Source organism: Ictalurus punctatus, chromosome 10 (genome assembly GCF_001660625.3).
Source record: "Ictalurus punctatus breed USDA103 chromosome 10, Coco_2.0, whole genome shotgun sequence".
NCBI classification, from domain to species: domain Eukaryota; kingdom Metazoa; phylum Chordata; class Actinopteri; order Siluriformes; family Ictaluridae; genus Ictalurus; species Ictalurus punctatus.
Window position 1 is genome coordinate 22,865,862 of NC_030425.2, and position 18,926 is coordinate 22,884,787.

At 37.0% G+C, this 18,926-nt stretch overlaps 1 protein-coding gene across 1 annotated transcript; it reads right to left on the bottom strand.

Moving 5' to 3' along the window:
• Window positions 1-7,744: 7,744 nt before the first annotated feature.
• On the bottom strand, window positions 7,745-18,912 carry opn6a (opsin 6, group member a). The gene is made up of 6 exons (XM_017478341.3): window positions 15,008-18,912; window positions 13,748-13,953; window positions 11,249-11,348; window positions 10,062-10,166; window positions 8,529-8,752; window positions 7,745-8,322 (listed from the first exon to the last, which is right to left on the bottom strand). The coding sequence occupies exons 1-6, from the start codon at window positions 15,135-15,137 to the stop codon at window positions 7,834-7,836; spliced, it is 1,254 nt and encodes a 417-aa protein (XP_017333830.1). The 5' UTR covers window positions 15,138-18,912; the 3' UTR covers window positions 7,745-7,833.
• Between the last annotated feature and the right edge of the window lie 14 nt (window positions 18,913-18,926).

An 18,926-nucleotide genomic window follows, 5' to 3' on the forward strand; every position in this document is an offset into this window, starting at 1 on the left:
CCTCTTAAGAAAAACATGTTCCTTGGATAAACAAACCCTCCTGAATGGGGAAACCCTCTGTTGTAGTTTTCTACATAGAACTAATGAGTGCTGCAGAAATGGGTTTTTGGTTAAATACCTGATATAAGGTCTGTGGTTACCACAAGCTCATGATATTTTCACGTTTTATTATGTGACATAAAATACATCAGTAATACCCCACTCGTGATTTTGTTGCCCTTCTTTTTTTTTTTTCTTCTTCATTTTTTTTTTAGTCTTGAATTAGGCGGCTGCTAACAAGTGGCTAAATGGGACTACGGTAGTTGTCAGGGACATTAAACATCATCGCTCTGAACAGGAAAGCTCATTACTACAGCCTCGTTATGTTTATACTCCCGCTCTTGCAAACTATTTCAACTCAAACTTTCCAACTTGTAAATTTATCGATCGATTTATAGCATTTTCCAGTTGTAGTGTTTTTTTCAAACTGTGGTGCTATAAATTCTCTCGGAAGCGTAGCGATTGTATTTAGGCCTCAAAATTTGTAAAAGTTGTGTTCATTTGTGAAAATTATCTAGATGAACAAAGCATGTCAGAATCATAAACTTTTTTGGTCACAGAGCTTCAGTAATCCAAAAGCCAATGGAAAAATCCTTTAGGCTTTTTATCGAGGGAACCAGGGTGATACTAACTTCCAGGTTGGCCTACAGAAATACATCATGCCTACAGCACTCTATAAGGGTTCCACCAAATGGAGGGGATATCTAGAGTTATCTAAGCTGTGAAGTGAACAAGTGTGCACAGCGCACTCTAAAATATGACGCACGACAAAAAAAATAGTTTAAAAATATGTAGGGCAGTACAGAGGTGGCACAGAGTCCTCAATACTACCTGTTTTCATGGGTTTCCTGTGGGTTCTCTGGTTTCCTCCCACTTCCCCAAGGAAATGCCAGTATGTGGATTGGCTACTCTAATTTTCCCCTAGATGTGAATGGGTGTGTCCCATCCAATCCAGAGTGTGTTCCCGCCCTTCGACCTCAGTTTTCCTCACGCAGGCTTCAGATCCATCGCAACTCTGACTAGGATCAAGAACTTACTACACTGAAAATCTATTTCTTTTTTTGTCCGAACTGTTCCTTTAATCATAAACAGTCTTGAAGGACAACTCTGATGTCTGCTGTTTCATTGGTTTGGCCTGTAATGAAAGCTACAAAGATTCAATATTAAAGAGTATATTGTCATTGGGATTTTCTGTGTCCTGATTCACCTACTATCTGTACTAAATAGTATCTGAGATTAGAATGTCCCAAATCGTAGTGTGTTGAATTGAATATCACAAACTTACCCGGATGGTCTACTATTTCCGGTAGATTTTCGAAGTGTGGATCCGTGGACACTTTTTCAGCTAATATTGCACACCACTCCTTGAGCGGAGGAGTTTTGTGACCGTTTGCTTTTTGACGCATTTTAGAGAAGTGTAAAGAAAATGTGAAAAAAAATAAATCAAGAGAATGGAACATTTTGATAGTGTGTGTAACTAGGCAACGACGTGTCCCGGTATGTGCATACTCTTGCTATACACTGAAAAGTATATAGATATTCTAAATATAGAATATGTATATCTTAAGTTTTAAATGTCTTTATTACCCTTTACAAAACCATCCCAAAGTCCGATCATCTTTGTATAGAGGCTATAGATGAGTTGGTATTTTTATGGAGTTTTTAATACCACCGTAATACCAGAATATTGATGATGATTTGAAAAGGTTTGTTTGCTTCATATTTCAGCAAAAACATATTCATGTTTTGTGTGCTGCTATTAGCAAAACCAAAATAAAGACAATAGTTGGCTGTTAAAATGCATACAATTTACCCTTTACCTTGTTTTTCCCTTGTTTTGTACTGGAGCTGTGAAGCTAATGTAACTAATAAGTAAAAGAAGCTGCGATATCATTGCACAAACGTTTAAATCATTACACCCTTGCCTCAATAGTAATAATAATAATAATTATTATTATAATAATAGCATGCCCCTAATTGTTTTATTCTTGATATAATACAAGTTGTTTTGTGTGGTCAAATGATTGCTCGAAGCATGCGCAATGATATTGGCGGCTTTAGGCTTTTTGCTTGTAGGTCCAGTGCAAATATACATTTTGTTCACGACTAAACGACTACATTTATGCTAATGAGGAAAATGTCTAAATTGTTGCTTTAATAGCTCACATTTATACTCTCCCGTGTGTCAAACTAATGAAACAGTCCCCTTTTTCCGACGTCTGAGTTGTTCTTAATATTAAATCCAAGAATCATCATTGATTCGCAATAACAATGCCTCCTGCTGGTCAGAGATGGGAATTTATTGGCTGACTTAGATGAATGTACAGTAAGTGACAGACTGAGTGCTGGTGTTTTTTTTATTAGAACAGAAATAATCCACATCATAAAGCAGCACTATTCCACTGCCAGAGTGAGCAGCCCTGTAATCCAGTGTGGACTTAAACACCCCCACATGCGTGCGCTGTTTCCTGAATTGCTTCATCTGAGTAAACGGTTAATCTGTTAATTATTAGGCCACAGGATTCAACAGTGACACAGCTTTAAAAAGGACACAGGAATGATCTTTGATCATCATGTGTCACGTCTCGAGTGTTGTGTCGTGTGATTCAGAGCACTACGAGCTGAGGTGGGTATTTTTAGTCTGTTTACGAAGTTGTTGTGAACATGCTCACCAATGTGATTGGCTTTGTGTTTGCATTCCCTCACTACAAATCTGATCATAAACAGGGTTCTGTGTACTGATACCGGCGAGTTTTGGAATGTGTGAAGAGACAGAATTGAAATTCTAACCCATGTGATGTAAAGAGAGATTATACAAATTGGATAAATATGTGAATTCACTTGTACATATTTATAGTTTATTCTTTTTCATGTTGTATTTTCTTTTCTTTTTTTTTCAGATGGAAGACATTTATCAATATAATACAATAATAAAAGAGAATGTTGTATTTCTCGTTGTTGTGGACTTAAAACAGTTGTTTTATTGCACTTTTTCCTTTAAGTAGTGTAAAGTCTTTGGTCTTTGTTATACATTGAAGACCTTTGGGTTTGAGATCATGAGCAGATCCATTCTTTCTCCACACTTTGTCCTTTCCATCACTTTGGTAGAGGTTAATCTTGGTTCTAGAACTTTTGTGGCTCATATCTCTATTTCTTTGCAAATTCCAGTCTGGCTTTCTGATTCTTATTGCCGATGAGTAGTTTGCATCTTGTGGGATGGCCTCTATATTTCTGCTCTCAAATTCTACTTTTAACAGTGGGTTGTGATACCTTCACCCCTGCCCTGTGTAGATGATGTCACTGACCCACAGCTCTCACAATGTTTGTCATCAACTGCTACTGTTTCCTTGGCCGACCTGTTAGATGTCTGCTTGTTAGTACACCATTGGTAATTTTTTTTTTTTTTTTTTTTTTTTTCAGGACATTCCAAATTGTTGTATTGGCTAAACCAAATGCTTGTGCAGTGGCTTTGATTGATTTTCCCTCTTTTCTCAGCTTCAAAATGGCTTGCTTTTCTCCCATAGACAGCTCTCTGATCAAGTTGCTTGATCCTTTTTAACAACAAATGCAGTCTTCACAGGTAAAACCCTTCACTCAAACCAAGAGTAGACATTCAGATCTATTAATTGTTTAAACAATCAATCTAACAGGGCACACCTGAGCAATAAGAAACACTTGTTAGTTACGTGATAGAAAAATGGTTGAGTTCCAACACATCTGCGTGTAAATATGAGGAAATAAAAGCTGAAATTCTGATCCATCTTCTCATGTTCATTGTTTGATCTCAAAATCAATACAATTGGCCTTGCCATTCCAATACCTATTGTATTGGAAAGTACAATAATAGGAACTTCTTCTATTCCAGTCTTCCTGAGGTGAAACATGTTTCTCTTTTGCATGGAACTCTATCATAAAGTCAACTGCAAAATTAATTTAATTGGGAACGGTTATCCTGCAGTTTGACCATCTGGGGAAACCATATAGGTTCTGTTTTATGAAAAGTTTCAAGAGGAACCTCTTTAGGACCCCTTTTTCCAAAGAGCACAGTGAAAATATCTGGAGCTGCAGTAGATTATTTGTGCCAGTAGAGGGCTTCTTAAGCATGTTTCATTTCCACCAAACAATTTGAATTTCCAGATGGTTTAAATCTTCTACAGTTGCAAATATACAAGATAAACTATACAAATGACCAGCGTGTAAATTTGAGATGTTAAGTAAAAAAAGAACTATTAAGCTATTAAAATTATATCTATAGACAGGAGAAATGGTGGCTTAGTGGTTAAGACTCCAGGGTTGGGGGTTTGAATTCAATCTCCACCCTGTGTGCATGGAACTTGCATGTTCTCCCTGTTCTTTGGAGGCTTCCTCCACCAATACAAAGATATACGTTGTAGACTGATTGGCAACTGTCCGTTGTGTGCAATTGTGATCTGCGATGGGTTTGCACCCTGTTCAGGGTGTTCCCCAGGGTAGTCTCCAGGCTCCCCCATGATCCTGTATAGGATAAGTGGTGTGGAAAATGAATTAATCTATTGCCAATGTCTTATTTGATTTGAAAAATCTATTTGGAAATTAAATGGTCCAATCTGTCAATTTCACTTTCAGTCTTGAGTGTACACCAAGAGCAATCACCTTTCATGCATGATGGGTATACATGTTCAGTGTAATGGGTACTTTTGTCTGGTGACTATTCATAATAAACAAATACCATTCTCATGTTAACATAAGAGGACATACAGCGCTGTGAAAAAAAACAATTGTTCTGTTTTTGTGTAAACCTCATACTAAATAGTTTTAGATCTTCAAACTAAATACAACATAAAACAAAGGCAACTTCGGTAAACACACTACCGTTTTTAAAAAAAAGTTATCCAACACCTATCACCCAATTGAAAAACTAATTGCCCCTAAAATCTAAAATCTGGTTGTGCCACCTTTAGCAGCAATAACTGCAACCAAACGCTTCCGATAACTGGAGATCAGTCTTTCACTTACTTCTAGGACTAGGACTTACTCCAATGCTTTGGATCATTGTCTTGCAGCATAATCCAGTTGCTCTTGAACTTACGGACTCAAGACCAGACGTTCTCCTTTAGGATTTTCTGGTAGAGAGCAGAATTCATGTTTTCCTCGATTATTGCAAGTTGCCCAGACCCTGAAGCAGCAAAGCATCCCCACACCATCACACTTCCACCACCATGCTTGACTGTAGGCATGATGTTCTTTTTATGTAATTCTTTGTATAGTTTATACCAGTACCGGGACCCCTGTCTTCCAAACAGTTCCACTTTCAACTCATCAATCCACAGAACATTCTCCCAAAAGGTTTGAGGATCATCAAGGTGAGTTTTTGCAAAATTCAGATGAGTCTTAATGTTGTTCTGGGTTAGCACTGACCTTTATTGATGCAAGAGTCCTTGGCACTTTTATGACTTGCTGGATGAGTAGTTGCTGTGCTCTTGGAGGAGTTATGGAAGGTTGAATTATGGAAGGTCGACCACTTCAGGGAAGTTTTTCCATTTGGAGATAATGGCTCTCACTGTGGTTCTTTGGAGTCCCAGAGCCTTTGAAATAACTTTGTAAACCTTCCCAGATTTATGTATTTCAATCACCTTCCTCATCATTTCTGGAATTTCTTTCAATTTTGGCACAGTGTGTTACCGGGTAAGACCTTTTAACCAGCTTCATGCTGTTGAAAAAGTTCTATTTAAGTGTTGATTTGATTGAACAGGGTTTGCAGTAATCAGGTCTGGTTGTGTCTAGTCCAGCTGAACACCATTATGAATGCAGTTTCATAGATTACTAACTACAGGGACAAATACATTTTCACACAGGCCCAGTTGATATTGGATAACCTTTTTTTTTTTTTTTGCTTCAATAAATAACTATCATTTAAAAACTGTATTTTGTGTTCACTCAGGTTGCCTATGTTTTATCTTACATTTTGTTTTCATTTCTGAAACAATTTACTATGAGATACACACAAATACAGAAGAAATCAGGATGGGGCAAATACTTTTTCACAGCACTGAATAAAAATGTAAATAAATGTACCAAAATGCTCCAACCATCCCCATGGGTAAGATCTCAATTCATTAAGTTTGTGGGAGGTAAAAGGCTTGGGGGTTTTTTGCTAATTATTTTATCATGTAAAGAGCTCGTGTAGTATAATGTTTGTACCATGCAGTGCAAATGTATTCTTATGAGGGTGCATTAATGTTGAACACTGCATGATACACAAATATGTCAGTCACATGAATAAAAGCTCAGGGGAAAATATGCTCAGGTCTTTGTTATTCATCCATATGCCATGAGGTCTTCCCAAGTAAGGAAACAATTATTCAAGTAAGTGGAATGTGTGTGTGCGCGTGTGGTTAAATATCTTACTTGTATTGTTAACACTGTTGCAACTGACTGCACAACTGTCAGCCATCTTGAAATCTGGCATGCTAGTCAACTAGACAGTGACCAGAACTAGCTCATTTGATTTCATTTCCATACAATTGAACGCATAATTTAAATCAATTTGCAGAGGGAAATTACTTTCATTCTTTAAAATCTGACTTCTGACAGTAAATTGTTCTGCGCTGTGGTTAACTTGCATTTCTCCTGCAAGCAGATAGAGGATGCTACTTAGCATGTGCACAGTGAGCATCAACACTAGTTTGTTGCTGATTCAAGCCAGTGATAGTGTTACAAGTGACCCCACTTTACTTTAAATTGTACAAAAATAAATTTACCTTTGAGTTTTGAATCGAAGCGTTCATGATCTCGATTAAAAAAGGCCCAGTGGTTATTTCAGCTGACTGAAAATGTTCCACTGATCAAATGACCTGAATCCAGCTGGAGAAAGACACTGTCTAGACATGTAAATGACCCTGATAAATAACAGCATAGGAAACCTGACCAACAGTTTAATTAAATAATGTATGAAGTGACAGAATAAGCCACGTAAAGAAAAACAACCACTATTAAATATGTTTATATTGAGATATTTGTGGTGTGTTTAGTGATTCTGCTGTATTTTCATTATTCCTATCACAGTGGAACACTACTAGTGCAGGAACAATGATCGTTAATAGGAGAGAGAAAAAATTTCTCAACATTCTCACACATGAGGGTACACATGAAACAGTAAGGTTTCACTTTCAGGTCCTAAAAATAAAATCGCTTCTTTTTTTACTCACCGTTTTCCAGCAACGTTCAATGTCATATTAATGAAAAATCCAGCATAGACATAGTTGAGACAGCCAGAGTTGGACTCAAATTTCCAGTCTACAATGCGCCAATATGATACATTTGCATTGCGTTAGAGCAAACACTTGGCTAGTTAGCAATCTACGAGATAACGAGCGCTTTGACGTTGACTGTGGTATTAGCATGAAAGTTGAAGCTTTTGAAGCTGATTTGGTTGAGCCGAGTGTATAGATAAGAAGCTGAGAGAACTTGATTAAAGGACTAAATCTCTGCTGCATCACTCTTTTTTTTTTTTTTTTTTTTTTTTTTTTTTTTTTCTTCTTTTTTTTATAGGTAGAGATGAAGCGAGGGCTAAATCCCAGTGGTACCACTATCGAAATGTAGTCAGATTTCATTGTGGGTATGTATGTATATGTATGCATGAATGAAGAGTAGGTTAAAAAAATTTTTAAAAAAAAAACAACTGGACCAAATCTTTTAGTTTTTCATTAGTTACATACTGCACATATACAAAAATAGCTTTTCAGTTCTACTGGTCATGTTTTTCATGTGTTTTCAAATTCCAAACAGAATAGTTACAGATTGATTCACCACATTCTACAGTCTGTCAGACTCATACTCGAGGGATTCAGATGTTTCGGGCATCTGAATGAAATGCACCTGCTTGGTGAATGGAGGAGGAGTGCGGGGATGGCTGCACAAGCCGGAGTCAGGGCTGGGTACAATGTTAATTCCTCTTGCCTGGGGCTCCTTCTTGGCCTGTTGGTGAGCAGGAATGCACTCGTAATGTCCTTCAGCTCTGTACCTGTGATGCTCGTCTCCTTTGGCCTTCACGTGTGTGTAGCGTTTGAGCTTGACTGGATCATTGCGATGCCGGGTGCATGGCATGAGCCCAGCAACATCTTTGCGAAATTTGTAGCTGAGGCCGAAGTAGATGAGTGGGTTGTAGAAGCTTGCAGACTTGGCGAACAGCCGGGTGAAGATGCTGGTCAGACTGGGTACATGAAAGCCGCATGCTGACCAAATGGACACCACGGCATATGGAGACCAAGCCAGGACGAACGCTGTACAGACGACTACTGAAACCTGAAACACAAACACAATAAAGGCTTTGATATAGAGGTCTCTATCTCCACTTATAAGATGATTTCGTCTACTTCTTGATGGGTGATCATCGAGCCAATATATGAAAGTGATTACAAATAATAATGTTAAGAGAATGACCAGAAGACTTTACATGAACACTGGGCTTAAGGTGGGAATACACCCTGGGGAATTCAAACCCCACTCACTATAGTAACATCTCTCTCGATCTTTCTCTGTCGGTCAGTCAAGTCTCCGTCTGCTGACATGGCGTTGCCTCTCTTCACAGTGTTGATGATGGACACGTAGCAGAACAGCATGATGAACACAGGAACAAAGAAACAAAGGATCAGGATGGTGATGATGTAGGATTTGTGAATGGTGGAGTAATTTGCTTTGGCCCAGTCAATCTCACAGGTACCATACCCTCGATCTGTAGAAGCAGAAATATAGATTGAGAAAAATTTATTAGTAGATTTCTAACTGGTCTAATGATAACTTTAACAGAAAGGCATAAAAATGAGTAAAGTGTTATATATTCAATAGGAGTTTGCTGATTAAAGCCTGGCAGGAGTTCAGCAAGAAATCCTGTAAAATCTTTCTGCCCTTCATATTCAACGTATTACTTAACCATGGCATGGTGTAGGGGGAAGTCCTTTATCTGTGCCATCTTCTAACTGGAGCAATTGGCCAATATTCAGATTTAAGTATTAACAGTTTTCACTATATACTGATCAGCCATAACATTAAAACCACTGACAGGTGAAGTGAATAACATTGCTTATCTTGTTACAGTAGCACCTGTCAAAGGCTGGGATATATTAGGCAGCAAGTGAACAGTCAGTTCTCAAAGTTGATGTGTTAGATGAAGGAAAAATGGGCAAGTGTAAGGATCTGAGCGACTTTGTTACACCGCCTCAGCATTTGTGTTTATACCCCTCTGTGGATTTCTGTATGTTTGTGAAGTCTTGAATATGTAATGCTGCAGCTCAAAGCCATTATTGGTCTAGCCTAGTTCCTTGGGGTTTTTTCATTAGTTTTGACGGTTCAAACGATTCAATTTCATTAAACCAATTTAATGTTTTGAAACACAGATTTCTCTCATGACTTGGCATCGAAGAGTTTAACTTGCAAACTCAGTGCAAAAAAATTTTAAAAGCATTACATTTCACTCTTGAACATTATATGTATTTTCTGTTCAAAGACCCTGTTCATAACATAGAGTTGTGTCGAGCTATAGCAGTGTAAACAATAATCAATTCCACTATGCTTGGCTTATTTTTAGTCCTCTCATTAGGCTTTATATATTGGATATACTGTATTGGGTGTTTTGACCTAAAGTTAATAGATAAGAATAAACCTGCTTTGTCAGAAATAAAGCACATAAACAGAGTTAATGTATACAAAGCAGCAGAGGTGCAAATAATTCTGAACACAGGACCTAAATCCAACACGTGATGACAGAAAATGAATGTGTGAGCTACATTGCAAATGTATGCAAGGTTTAAAAAGAATCATAACATTTGTTTCTATCATCAATACCCTTCAGTGTTTTTGCCTCTGCCCTGTGGTCTGGTGTATGAACAATGTATTAGTGAAGCTCTTAATTCTTCTCATTTGACATTTCCATATGATCTAGAGGTTACTAGCCTAAAATGAACTATTGAGCTTGTTATATGTCTAAAGGAATGATAATAATGCATGATATGAAATGATGTAGGTCATTTCCGTGTCATACTGACCTATATAACTTCCCCAGCCCACCAGTGGAGCTGCAGACCAGAATACAGCTGAAATCCATATAAACAGGATACTCATACCTACAGTGTTGTTTGTGATACAGTGAGCTGTGAAGAGAAAAGACCTACTTTAATTTAAGGGCGGAAAAAATTATAAAACAAACATTTCCTACCATACAGTCTTTAATGTTGCTAACAGTGAACTATAGCAGAGACATTTTGAAGCAGTTCTTTATAAAATGGATGACATGGTGGGCATGACTTTAGGTGATGGACTCAAGTACATGCCTTTTAAGCATATCTTAATCAATGTGACGATATAAACATTTATGAATATGTCTTTAAAATCCTCCCTGAAATCCTGTCAGTCCATGTGAGCTAGATGTCTAATGTTATTGAAAATAACCAGGAGTTATTTACCAGGAGTTACAAATCCTCCTAAATCCTGTCAGGTTAGCTAGCTGGATGTGGGCAGTGAAGATAATGAACATTTACCGAGTTAAAGATTTAAAAAAAAAAAACTGGCTAACAAACATCTATGAATATGAGGTGGAGGGGGGAAAAGAAGAAAATCCTCTCAGAAATCCTGTCATTTAGCTGTTAGTCAGTTGGTTAATGATGGCATTAATTATTGTGAACATGTATGAATATGACTTACAATTCCTCTAAGAAACATATTAGGTCACATTATCTATCTTGCACATTTATTATTTTTATACAAAAAAAAAACCCCCAAACTTATACAAAATTATTTTCAAAGTCCTGTCAGATTAACTCAAGGTAGCTAGGCTAGCAAAACTTGTTAATATATATGTGTACATATAGATGTACATCTCAAATCCTACTTTCACACTAGTAAGTGACAAGTCACGTGTGTCATTTGTAGTTTGTCTCTTGTGGGCATGTAGTGACCAATACTAATGACACTGGATAGCGTCTTTGTGAAAATTGGCTTCACATGCTAGGCTTCAGACTAGTTTATTGGCAGATTAGCAAAGCAATCTAACTATACTAGCTCCATACTTTTCATGAACGGCACCAACTATCTCTGCTAACTCCTTCTCAGCCTTATTTTTCTTTGTAATATCTCTATACACATTTAATGGCAGGTTGTATATGACAAGATAACATATGGTTGTCGTTTGGTTTGTCACATGCTAGTGTGAGTGTAGGATAACCCTTCAGTTTACCTTTGCTTGGGTGACATCCCTTTATGTATCGGGTGACACTGATGGCACTTAAAGTGGTAATGCTACCCAGGCCAAAGAGGAGAGTAAAGAAGCCATCCACCTGAAAGAGACACAACAGCCTGTATGAGAGATAATATATCTGAATGAAAACTGCTCCACTCATCAAATGATTCGTATTCAGACTACTAATGCAGTCATTATCATCATCCTCATAATCATGTTGCAATGTAAAAAATTTAATATGACAGCAGGATAAATACATTTTAAAAAAAGCTAACTCAAAATGTCAAGGTGTTTGTTTATACCAGCACCTATTTGTCGGTTTGTTATTTGTATTATGAATGGATATACTGGAACAGATGAGTCAATCGTGTACCAGGTGTACTAGACCAACAATGAAACATGTCTGACAAGCTCCTGATGAGTATAGTTTCTAAAGGCCTGTCCATTTATTTCAGTGATGTCTCACACAGACGTGTTTAAAAAAAAATATATATATAATAATAATAATAAAAAAAATTTAAATGTTTGTTTCTCATATGAGGCAACACGCATATGAAGACTTGCATGAAAATTTTCTCACAGATACCAATTCCACAATAAAATTTTCACCATAATACAAAATGTATGGTCAATAATTCAACATAGAGATTTATTGTCACCTTTCATGAAATTACTCAATAATTTTTGCTTAAACATAAAGGGGCTCCAAACAATTTAAAAAAAAAAAAAATTTAACAAAGTTCTCTTAACAGACCAACTTTGAAAGCTGTGAAGATGATAACAGCACTCTTCCTATCTTTTGTAGAGGATCTTGGACACTCCTCCATGTAGAACATTTCAAGCTCCTTTATATACTTTTTGCCTGTGGACTATCCTCTTTAATTCAAACCACAATTTTAATAGAGTTTTCGATGACAGATGTTGTTGTTGGAAAAACACAGTTACAGACCAGTATTAACCTCCATGCCAACAATCTTCACAAGAGCCTCTGAACCAGTCCCAAAGCATCTGTGATTCACTGATAGGTTTCACAGTATTCTAATAAATAACAATATAAATAAAGAATGTAAGTCATTAGCAATATAAAGTATGTTTGTTGGTTGTTTCGTGGATGTTTGGAACCTTAATTTCAGCTGAATTTATTGGCCAGCCAGTATTCAGGTACAGGTCAGGAACAATTATGTCAATCTGAATCCTGTCAAGACTGTTAATGACAGATTGACTGGTCACACCTGCTAAGTATATCCTGTCCCTGTCTAACACGTGTTGTCTAATTCAGCTATTTAAGTCTGTATTTACCCAGCAAAATCCTACTTATTTACCCCCCCCTTTCCCCCCCTCCCACACACACACACACACACACATATATAATATAATATAATATAATATAATATAATATAATATAATATAATATAATATAATATAATATAATATAATATAATATATATATATATATATATATATATATATACATACATACATACATACATACATACTGGCAGACACAGCAGGGAGTGCTACAGTATATTGATCTGTTTCTGAAAATGTAGTAAATTGTTATGAAACAACAATCTTAATCTTTTGGATCGTGTAAAAATAAAATAAAATTAAAAAAAAAAAAAAAGGAAAATAAAGCTATGGTTAAACTCCCAAAGTATAGTTGTCTTTATTTATGACAAAATCAGTAGCTCCAAAATAAGAACTTAACAGATAGGTCACTGAAGCTCAAAAACCAGCTGTAGTCTTTTTAATGTTACTGAAAAGCCTCTTACCTAGTGTAAAAACATACACAAAGAGGTACAAATCCGCTATTGACAGTCCACTGAAAAGCTGTTGTCTCTGTGCTATACATAGACGTGTAATTATTTCGAATAAAAGACATGTTATTTTGTAGTGCAAATGGGAGTCATTATTTGGCTTTTAACAGGATCAGGATGCTACATTAGGGCACATTATGGATATTGACGCCAGACCCTCAGCTCTGTGGAGATGAGTGGAAGTCCAGATTTTTCACAGGTCTAATGGTGTTAATGGGCTTTTAACAAAGCTAGATATTGCCTCTATATGAAAAGTACAGCCTTTATATAAAGCCATCCATTTTTTTTATACCGCTCATCCTACAGGGTTAGGGGGAATCTGCAGCCTATCCCAAGGAGCATCGGGCACAAGGAAAGGGTGCCAATCCATTGCAGGGAACAATCACATACACATTCACAGACTTATGCTACGGACACTTTGGATATTCCAATCAGTTTACCACATGTCTTTAGACTGGGGGAGGAAACCGGAGTACCCAGAGGAAACCCCTGAACATGCAAACTCCGCACACACAGGGCCGGGGTGGGAATCGGACCCCAAGCCCTGGAGGTGTGAGGCGAACGTGCTAACCACTAAGCCACTGTGCACTTAGCCATCATTTAAAGGAAAATATAACATTTATTTCTACCCTTTTTTCCTTTCTCTGTAAACTTTATAACACAGCACACACTCCTGTACCTGGCAGGTCCACACTGATGTGATGAGGTATCCGTTATCCCGAAACACGTTGAAGATCTCAAGGATGCCACGGGAGTATCCGAACACTGAGATGCTGGCGTCTGATATGGCCAGGTTAAGAGTGAGGTAATCTGTGGGTTGCAGAGTCGCCTTCTGCTTAAACAGGACAAAGATCACTATACTGTTTCCAAACCATGACAGCCAACCTGTGAAATGAAACACACACACAGTAATATTTCAAATAAGTATACATGGACAATAGTCTTTTGAATATATTTATGATGTACATCATCAACATGACTATGATATGTTGTTGGAAACATAATTCAAATTACACTCTCAAATATGAATAACATCACATTTAGTTGTTGAAGTGTTTCCAAGCCCACTAATCTTAATCAGTTGAGAAGCACAAGACAGAGCTGAATGAAGAATACTGTACTTCCTACACAATCTGTTCTGCTCTAATATGCATCATCTGAAATTTTAATTTGCAGCTGATACCAAACTTTACCAAATCCTGTATTCATACATAAGATGTTATATTTTTGAGAATACTCGTGGACTTAAAGTTAAAACCTTCTCTGCACTCAATCAATCAGTCCATCAATCAGTTAGTCAATCAATCATAATGATCTCACACACAATCCCAGTTTGTTAGGGTTTTTTAAAAATTTATTTACAATGCTGATATCAGAGTTCGGATACATGATACTGATTCAATACTAACATCTTAGTGCCCGAGCCAACTTCTGGTGTCTGAAATATCAAATGTGAGACAATTTGTGTTTACTTGTAAGAGACGCGCCATGTCAGTCAGCATCACAGTGACAGACAGACCGTCTGTTGTAGGGTTCTATATAGAATAGAGAACCAAAACCAAGAGACAATCACCTTCAATACCTTGAAATTAGATTCTTCTGACCTGAACATTGTGTAAGAACATCTTATATACAAAATTATCATTTTCCTAGATAAATTACTCTAATAAACTAACAATTTATGAATTAAAATATTACACATTTTCTCTTTATTTAATCTAATGTGAACAGAGTTGTAATTGTCTGTAGTAAATAAATACATTTAAATAATAATAATATTTTTTTTTTTAAATAAAGAAACCTCATGACAAATGAGGACAAAGTTCTTTTTATGGACAAAAGTTTCTGCATTTTAAAAAATAATAAATGGTATAATTCGATGGATTATTAAATCGATCACATTGAAGGAAGAACCTTCACTCTGTGATGAATGTGTTACCGAGCAGCAGCAGGTAAACTCCGATGATCGTGTCTCCCTGGTCGGACAGCGGCGCATCTTTACTCAGCAGGCTGAAGTTGTTGTTCCTCCACGGGATGTTCACTGCCTCCAGAGCTCTGGTAGAGGACATGACTAAAGCTCCTCAGGTTTCAGTGCTCCACTTAAAAGCCAGTAAGACCCCCTGCTGCTGTTCCCACAGTGAGAGATTGGAGGGTTAGGTCCAAACCTGCATATTACCCAAGGTTACTAAATAGTATGCCTGAACAGTTACACACCTGCAGTAGTGTGCAGTTTGGCTCCGAGCCAGAGCGTAATGTCTGTCTGTCTGTCTGTCTGTCTGTCTGTCTGTCTCTCTCTCTCTCTCTCTCTCTCTCTCTCTCTCTCTCTCTCTCTCTCTCTCTCTCTCTCTCTCTCTCTCTCTCTCTCTCTCTCTCTCTCTCACACACACACAGCTAAATCACAGCTAAAAATACCACTGAGATGAGAGCTGGACATGTGAAGCTCAGGGAATCCAACTGTCTTCAGTCATGCAGGTGAGTGAAGAAAAAACTGTCTCTAACCTCTTTTGTATCCTCTGTATGTAAGGAATAAAACACTAACAGGGGGTACTATTATAGGAAGATAAACAGTAACAGATTGGTATGATGTTAAAGTTTCTCCTATAGACCCATGGTGCAAAATACATGCATGACATACGCAGTGCTGGCAGGACATGACCAATTGCAAGAAGACTAATGAAGCATGCAAGATAAAGAAACATGCATACCACCTAACTTTCATTATTTTCCAGTAAATGTTTTTTTTTTTTAAATTTAGTAATAAATGATACATTATGCTTTTTATGTTTGTAGTTACATTTAGTACATCCATCTTCCATACCGCTTATCCTACTGGGTCACGGGGAACCTGGAGCCTATCCCAGGGAGCATCGGGCACAAGGTGGGGTACACCCTGGATAGGGTTCCTCCAAACATATTTCCCCTCACTTACATTATAGCAGTTGTAAACTGTTTCATCCTTCTTCAGCCTCTCTCTTTTTCCTATCCCTCTTGAATTTAATTATATACATATATATATAATTTTTTAAAATGCTGCTCATGATGTTACTGAGAAACCAGAAAGTACAAAATCCTCTATACTGAAGACTTTCCAATATCTGGAAACTTACTGACTGTTACATAGTGCTGACATAGGAGACTACTTCCATACATTTTTTTTTTTTTTTTTTTAATGCTAAACATAAGTATACACATAGAACTACTGTATATTCATTTATTAATCCTCACTGGGCGAACGGGAGTCTCTCGGGAACATTGGGAGTGAGGCACATAGAACTATATGGTCATGTTAAATATATTACAAGTTTTTTTACAGCATCATTTAACAAATTAATCTATTGGAAACCACATCTGTCAGTTGACACTGTACTATTATAGTTTTTTTTTTTTCTCTCTCTTCTTAAACAGATTACATGTGCAACAAAGAAATGCATAAAATGGATTTTCCGCTAGGGCTGAAGTTACCCTAGTCATTGTGCTGCTGTTTAAAATAATCATTGCATTGCCTCAGGGACAAACAGACCCTAACCATGCCAGCAAACTGCTTTCATATCGTCACACGGCTTTTAACATACATATAATGATAACATGTCCAGAGATATACACATCAAAAATATGAAGGACAACGAGGGACACTGGCTGCTTTTTTTTTTTAATGTGAGGTTATTACTTTGGCCAGCCAATTGCAGTGTTTCTGTCCTTAATGGGATCACAGGGCTAATAGGATCTGAGGGAAGTGCCTTCAGGATAATCCTTAGATGCACCTGATTCCATAAGGGAGCGCTGTCAAAGACACATTTTTCAGGAACTTGTACCGCTTTTGTGCAAAGAAATATTATTAATTAATATTTAATATTATTGAATTCTCAAATCTGATTGGTCAGAGGGTGTTAATAAATTTTCTATATATATAAAAAAAAAATCATTTATATGGTGCAGCTTCAGTAAAACGTTTAACATTTAGGACAGTGTTTCCAGTGTCAGAGCTTTGTAATGGAGGTAAAGCTATTTACTTTTAAGTTTTACACCATGGGAGAATGTTCAGGACAGCGGGCTGTCCCGTTTCTCAATAGAAAAAAGAGAGGATGGTGAGGAAAGAACTGTTTGAGGTCCATGTAATGTAAGCTTTAAATGATTTAACTCATTTCATGATCGTTCCATAATATTATATTTAACTATTAACAATCAACACTTGTAATCATTGGCAAATTGCTGTAGGAATGTTTATATAAGAGAAACAAAAATAATCAACTCCAGGGTAGTAACAGTAACTCTGTTACACCACCAGGCTGCATCACACCACACATCGTTCATTATTTTCCTGTAACAGCAGACCCATGGTTGTATTCTTTACTTATTTGATGAATGATTCTGTGTGGTGGTACAGCAGTTACATCTACAGGAGTAACGCTTAACACAAACTGTTATTGTCTATGTGTGGCTTTTGCATAGTTATGAGTGACTATGAAAACTGCAGTCATTCAAATGTGTATATAAATCATTGGCAATAAAATGTAACATTGCAGTGAATCCTGATTTTTTCTGTTTTTGTCTATATCTTATACTAAATAGTTTTAGATCTTCAAATGAAATACAACATAAAACAAAGGCAACCGGAGTATATACACCATAGTGTTTTTTAAAAAAAATTTTTATTGAAACAAAAAAAGTTATCCGACACCTATCACCAATGTGAAAAACTAATCACTTACTTCTAGGACTAGGATTTACTCCGATGCTTTGGATCATTGTCTTGCTGCAGAATCCAGTTGCTCTTGAGTTTCAACTTATGGACTGAAGATCGGACATTCTCCTTTAGGATTTTCTCTTAGAGAGCAGGATTCAGGTTTCCCTCAATTATTGCAAGTTGCCCAGGCCCTGAAGCAGCTAAGCATCCCCACACCATCACACTTCCACCACCATGCTTCACCGTAGGTATGATGTCTTTTTGTTGAATTCTGTGTTTGGTTTACGCCAGATGTAACGGGACCCCAGTCTTCCAAACGGTTCCACTTTCAACTCATCAATCCACAGAACATTCTGCGGTGTTCTGAATCCTTCTTTTTGATTGGATTCAAATTAGACTAAAGAGTTATCTTTAAATAATCAAGTTACCAGAGCTTGGTCTAAATTGTTGATTACTTTCAACCTCTGTAACTTATTTATTGGCATCTCAGATGTTTTTTTTATTGATATTTCTTCTTTTTTTTTTTTTTGTCCTTGTTACATGTGCCAGACATTAAATGTGAAGCGCCATAACTCATGTGAGTGGAGATGTTCTCTTTTGACCCATATGCCATTATGTCTGATGGTAATGTCAGCATGAGTGGGCATGTTCTTTAAAATTCCTTTTTCTTGAATTTTTTCCTCATGTCAGTTTTATGGAGTGAGCCTTATTTATTGCATTGTGCTTTAGAATTTCCCCAATTCTGCTCACTATCAAGCCCATCATAAGTTTACAATTGGTGCATTCGAGCAAGAAAACACTAACTAGAGATATACAAGAGAAGCACTGAAACTATGTTATCAGATCTGAATTAGTTCTAAAATGTCAGATTGATATTGATCAGATTTGTAATACATAGAGGAGTCTGTTAGAACATTATAATCTCTCATACCAGAGAAAATTCTACTATGTTAAATATCTACATTTGCTCACAGTGTTACAGTGAAAGACAGCGTATTGTCTGTGTGTTCTTGGCTCATGTGAGGATTAGACCTTTAGCTAATCCTTTCCGTTCTGAGCAGCAGACAGGTTGTGGCCATTTGCCTCTTGGAGGTGAAGACAAGAGCCTTCCTTCTGTGAGATTTTGACAATGGCAAACACACCACATGAAGAATACCGTGTGAACATGAGTGCA

Bases quoted from the DNA above. Each gene is read 5' to 3' on its own strand.
- opn6a (XM_017478341.3), bottom strand. From the start codon at position 15,137: ATGTCCTCTACCAGAGCTCTGGAGGCAGTGAACATCCCGTGGAGGAAC. The intron at 13,954-15,007 runs GTAACACATTCA...TTCATTTCACAG, and splicing joins AGTTTACCTGCTGCTGCTCG to GTTGGCTGTCATGGTTTGGA. The intron at 10,167-11,248 runs GTAAACTGAAGG...TTCTCTTCACAG, and splicing joins GGGATGTCACCCAAGCAAAG to CTCACTGTATCACAAACAAC.